The sequence below is a fragment of the Fukomys damarensis genome, unplaced genomic scaffold (assembly GCF_012274545.1).
Source record: "Fukomys damarensis isolate Sample0158 unplaced genomic scaffold, DMR_v1.0_HiC HiC_scaffold_19, whole genome shotgun sequence".
In the NCBI taxonomy this organism is placed as follows: domain Eukaryota; kingdom Metazoa; phylum Chordata; class Mammalia; order Rodentia; family Bathyergidae; genus Fukomys; species Fukomys damarensis.
Genome location: NW_022900931.1, coordinates 6,752,068 through 6,757,523, shown reverse-complemented (window position 1 = coordinate 6,757,523; position 5,456 = coordinate 6,752,068). Strand labels below are relative to the sequence as shown.

The 5,456-nt window shown below is 57.3% G+C and overlaps 1 protein-coding gene across 1 annotated transcript in view; it reads right to left on the bottom strand.

Moving 5' to 3' along the window:
• The window catches only part of Chadl (chondroadherin like), a 12,293-nt gene that overhangs the window by 3,568 nt on the left and 3,269 nt on the right, over nucleotides 1–5,456 (bottom strand). Inside the window, exons 4-6 of the mRNA XM_010634512.3 lie at nucleotides 4,758–5,450; nucleotides 4,160–4,326; nucleotides 3,490–3,711 (exon numbers count right to left, since the gene is read on the bottom strand). Of these exons, the coding sequence (XP_010632814.1) occupies nucleotides 3,525–3,711; nucleotides 4,160–4,326; nucleotides 4,758–5,450 (1,047 nt within the window). The 3' untranslated portion in view covers nucleotides 3,490–3,524. The remainder of the gene's footprint in view (nucleotides 1–3,489; nucleotides 3,712–4,159; nucleotides 4,327–4,757; nucleotides 5,451–5,456) is intronic.

Sequence of the window (5,456 nt, the reverse complement as noted above, 5' to 3'; positions counted from 1 at the left end):
ATAGTCCTCGCTCCTCTTTTTGCCTTCCTTTTGAAGGTCCTCTTTTTTCTTTTTGTCGAGATCTCCTTTTATTCTTTATCTAGCGGTGTCCTTCACTGAATCCCTCGATACTCAGGTCCCTGTTCTTCAGGTCCCTGTTCTTCAGGACCCTGTTCGGGCGCCACTTGTCGCGACCCCAAGGTGGCGGCCCCACTTGGACCTGACGGTTTCCTCCCCTTCGTTGAACTAGGGTCAGGTGTGGACTTTGTGTGGGGCGTGGCCAGCCCTGCCAGCTGAGGTACCCCTAAAGAAGGGTCGAGCCCCCTCACGGAGAGGTGTGATGCACACTTGCTGGCTGGGTCTTGTTACTCTTAGTCCCTTTTAATTCGTTTTTGCTTTTCCCCACTCCTCTAAACTGCATTCTGAAAGTTCATCCTGTGTCTGCTCTTGCTTTGCCCGTTGGTCTCCCTTGAAACCCAATCCTCAGCCCTTTCCTTCACAGTCACGCGCAGGTCCCTCTTGTCTTGTAAGGTGGCTGCTGTGCCCCTCTGCCTCAGTGGCCCCTCGAGCCTTGTGTGGTGTCTGGCACTTGCTGAGATGTGCTGAAGGGTGCACTCAATCTGGGTGCATCCTAAGGGGGTTTCATCCGTCCCTCCGTCGTGAGCCTGGTGGATGTGGGCAGCCTCCAACAGCTTGTTCAGGCTCCTTCCAAAAGGCAGTAGGAGGCCCTGTGCTGTACAGTGGCCAGACCAGAAGTGGCCAACAAGCAGAGGCTGATTTCCTCAAAAAGCGCACCAGCTTGGAAGTGAAGACCATGGGCGAAGGCAGTCTCAGTTCTGGGGGCCTGTTCCCCGCCCCCACATGCAGGTGTTGACAGGAACATGGTCCAAGAGGGCCGAGGTAGGTGCCCTGGCCCTGCAGCTGACTCAGGAGCCCAGCAGAACTCATCTCCCTGGTCAGAGATTCTCCTGACTGAGGGGCCTCGCTCTCCTGCCATTGGGCCTTCCTGAAAGATGAAGCCATCCCTAGAGGTACTGGGAACCCAAGACCCCACAACAGGGTAAGCAGAGCTGGAGGGCAGGAGCAAAGCACTGTCACTGGTCGGGAGCGCCCGTCTCTACCACTATCAGTGTGCCATCGTCCTCTGCCATTCCCCTCCCCCAAAACTACAAGGTTCCCAAGGTGGAGCCTGGATCTGACCTGTCCCTAGTGCCCAGCTCAGGCCCGACAGGAAGTCAGCCTTGCTGAGTGCTCAAGAAACGGACAAGTCACATGGAGATCTGCTCTCAAGAGTCTCAGCCCTGGGCTGCTGGCTGGGGAGCACCTGCACACCCTCCTTGCTCCCCACTTGCCTGCCTGAGGGCCGTGGTGGCTGCCCCAACGGGTCAGGCCAAGTCTGAACACATGGACGCAGCCCTGCACCCCGCTTTTCCAGCGAGCAGCCTGGGCCCTCTGCTCAGTGAGGGAGCACAGCTTTCCATTTACTCAGCTCATCTACCTTCAATGCGACCATTCCACAGGTGCAAAAGAGGAAGGCTCGATAGGCTCCAGGGGGTGATAAGCTTCCGCTCAATGTTAAATGGCGGCAGTGGGACAGAGCCACTACCAGCCCTTGGACCTCCACCTTGTCCACGGCACTGGGCGTCTTCCACTTGCCAGACACAAAACTATGTCAGGGTGTCAAGGAAGAAAGAGGCGGGCATGGCCCACCCTTCTCAGCCCCTACACTGAGGGCAGGGCTCAGGCCTAGAGCCTTCAGTCTTGTTTGGGTCCCCAGAGGAAGTTACTTTCACTAAAATAACCCCGAACCAAGCTGTGTGTAATGGCACCTGTAATCCCAGCCCTACAAGACTGAGGCAGGAGGATCAGAAGGGACCCAGCCTAAGTCCCCACTGAGGGACTTAGCAAGATGGTGTGTCAAAATAAAAGGTGTAAGAAAATCGTGACCCAGAACTCCAGGCTGGCGCTCAGTGGGATATTCACATCAGAAATGAAATGTTCTGAGAGGTCCAGTTCCTGCCAAACCCTCATCCTCTTTAGCCACACCCTGAGCTGGGGTGGGCTGGCCCGGCTCGGCCTCCACACCTCTCCTGGGGCTGCTGCAGGCACCAGGTACCAGCCCAGTGCCTGGCAGGTCAACGCCACACGAGTGTTGGCTGTCACTAAAACCAACTGGGATGAGGCAGTGGCAGAACTTGCTTGCTCCCCTGGGCTTCTGAGGAGTCTCCTCACTCCAGCTCCCTTCTCACAGAGCCTTGTTACAGGCATGTACTTTCCCCAGAGGGGTATGTTGGGGACTTAACCTCTAGTAACTCAAGAGTCTAATTTTACCTGAAAGTAGGCTCTTCATAGCAGTAATGCAATTGAAACGATTTCATTAGCTCGGGCTCTATTTCACTATGGCCAGTATCCTTATGAAAAGGGGAAGTCTGTACCAGGTATGTCTGTAATCCCAGCCAGTCAGGGGGCTGAGGCAGGAGGATCGCGAGTTTGAGGCCAGTCTGGGCAACTTAGCAAGACCTTGTCTCAAAATGTATAAAACAGCTAGGAATGAGCTGGGCATAGAGACACATGCCTCAGCACTGGGGAGGCTGAAGCAGGAACATCGCCATGAGTTTGAGGCCAGCCTGGGCTACGTAGTGAGTTCCAAGCCAGCCTAAACTACCTAGTGAGACCTGTCCCAGTCAGTCAATAAATGGGCTGGGGGTGTAGCTCAGTGGTAGAGCACTTGCCTAGAATATACAAAGCCCAGGGTTCATTTCCAGCACTGCAGGGAGGAAAATGATGGAGGAGAATCCCACTGACAGATTCAGAGGGCAGCTGTGTGAAGACACACAGAACACCACGTGGGGATGGAGACAGATGGCGGCTCAGCCACCACAAGCCATGAGGCAGGCCACCAAGTGGCTGGAAGGACCCAGAAAGCATCCTTCTACTCGGATTTCACACAATGGCCCTCAACACCTTGATTTACAACCTCCCAATCAGGCAGACAGATTTCCGTCTGTCCGTCGTTGTGTCACCAGGTTTGTGGTACTTGGTTGTGGCAACCCAAGGGAGTAATACAAACACCACCGAACGGCCTCAGGCACCTCCAATCTCCTAAACATAGCTCCCAGGGGAGGCAGAGCCCCATGCCTGTCTTCTCCACTCTTAGCTTCCCCGCAAGGCCCAGCTGTGGAACCCATGTCCTGTACACCCTACAAATGAGTTCAAGCTGAGTCAGGACGTAAATGTCAAGTGAGGGCCAATGAGGTCAAGGTTGGGAGGGGAGTAGCTGAGTCCACACCAAGCCAGCAGAAACATAACTGACGTTAAGGACTGCGCTAGGACCAGGGTGCTATGGCTTAGCGGAAAGGCCACTGTCTTGTGACAAAGTGGCACATAATCATTTCCTTTGGAGGTGAGGGGATGTCGTGGAGAGACATAGTAGTGCCATGGGCCATTGCTCAGCTCTAGGGCCCATGAGTTGGACGTGAAATCAGAGCCCTGCTGTCAGAGCTGCAATACCTGAACCCCCAACATGGGCCAAACTTGCCAGTTCCTCACGGCCTTCCCTTGACTGAGGTCCTCCTGGTCCCTGGCCTGGATGCTGGTGTCCGTTTGGCCTTCCTGGCAGCCCAATCTGGGCAGGCTTCAAAGACAGCAACTGCAGCCTTCACACGCTGGCCCCGGGCACTGGGAGGGGTGGCACAGGTGGCCCCCACCCTCAGGTTCAGCCCAGTGAGCCACCTGAGGAAGAAAGAGCTCAGGGAGCACACGGTCCAACCTTCCCGAGGGGAGTAGGGGCGTGATCGGGAGTTTGGGGACGGGGACTAGCGGGGAGCAGGTGCTGCTCAGAGTCCTGGCTCTGCGGCTCACCAGTTAAGTGGCTTCTAAGTCACTTCAAGCCTCAGATCCTTTCTCTATGAAAAGGGAATAAGAATAGTGACAGGAGCAGGGCATGTTGGCACAGGCCTGCAACCCCCACCACTCAGAAGGCTGAGGCAGGACAACTGCAAGGCCAGCCTGAGCAACTGAGCAAGATCCTGTCTCAAAAACAAAATAGGGTTGGGGGTGTAGCTTAGCAGTAGAGTGCTTACTGAGTAAGCACAGGTCCTAGGCTCAATCCCTAGCACTGCCAAAAGAAAAAGTCAGATGTGGCACTGACGGCTTGGCTGGGAGGTGGGCATGCCCCTACCTGTGCAGTGGGAGCAGCTGGCAGTCACAGTGGAAGGGGTTGCCACTGAGGTCGATGAGCTCAAGCCCAATGAGACGGGGCAGGGCAGGCAGGGCCCGAAGTTCGTTCTTCTGCAAGTGCAGGCTCTGCAGCCCTGGCCCCAGGCCAGAGAAGGCCCCAGGAGAAATCTGCAAGGAGGTGCCCGGCCCTGGTGTGAGTTCCTACCAGTCCTGTGCCACTTTCGGTCTGCAGAGGGGAAGCTGGAGAGCCCAAGGTAGATGGGATAGGAGGGGGATCTTGGGGCTCAAAACCCAGGTGGGTCTCATGTCCAAGTTACCCAGAGGCCGTGGTTCTTTCTGCTATACCCAAACCCCACCCCCTTAACAAGCCTCTTGGGAGCTCTTGACACTAGGTAACACCTCTGACCCAACTTCCTCCCTTATGATTCCACCTGGCCTGTCACCCACATCTAGGCTCCATAAGGGCAGGGGACATGTTTATCCCTGGGTTCCCATGCCTAGCCTAAAACCTGGCACTCAGGGTGACAGAGGCTTGCTGAGTAAAGGTATGTTTGTGTTCAGCCTCGTGCTGTGTCCCCCACCACACACCAGGTGCCCACCTGTTCCAAGCCACTGCTGTTCAAGAAGAGGTGCTGCAGTGACCGCCCCATGGGCCGGAAGTCCCCATCATGCAGGGCCCGGAGTGGGTTTCCTGAGAGCTGCAGCTCCTGCAGGGCAGGCAGCCCTTCCAGGGCCCCCGTGGGCACCTCTCGAAGCTGGTTCCTGTCTAGGTACAGCTTCTCCAGCTCACGAGCCGTCCCAAGCGCCCCAGGGGACACCTGAGTGATGCGATTTCTGCCCAGATAGAGCCAGCGCAAGGCCCGCACGCCTGCCAGGTCCCCAGGGCCCAGGCGCTCCAGGGCATTGTCCTGCAGGTGCAGGGACACGAGGCTGGGCAGGGCGCGCAGGGCAGCGCCTGGCACCTGCAGGAAGCGGTTGCGCTCCAGGTACAGGTAGCCCAGGTGGGGGGCCCCTTGGAGGGCTGCAGCGCTGAGGCCAGAGAGCTGGTTGTCAGACAGATAGAGGTAGAGGAGGCGGTCCAACCCCGTCAGGGCACCCGACTCCAGCTCCGCGATGCCGCAATGCTGTAGGTGCAGCGACATCAGGTGGCTCAGGCCTGGAAAGGCCTCCCGGGGCACCGAGGGGAAGTGATTGCGACGCAGGTCCAGCAGCTGGGTGTCGTTTGGGAAGCCGCGGGGCACCGCCTGCAACCTGCGGCCCTCGCAGCTGCTGTGCCGGGAGCCCGGGGCACACACGCA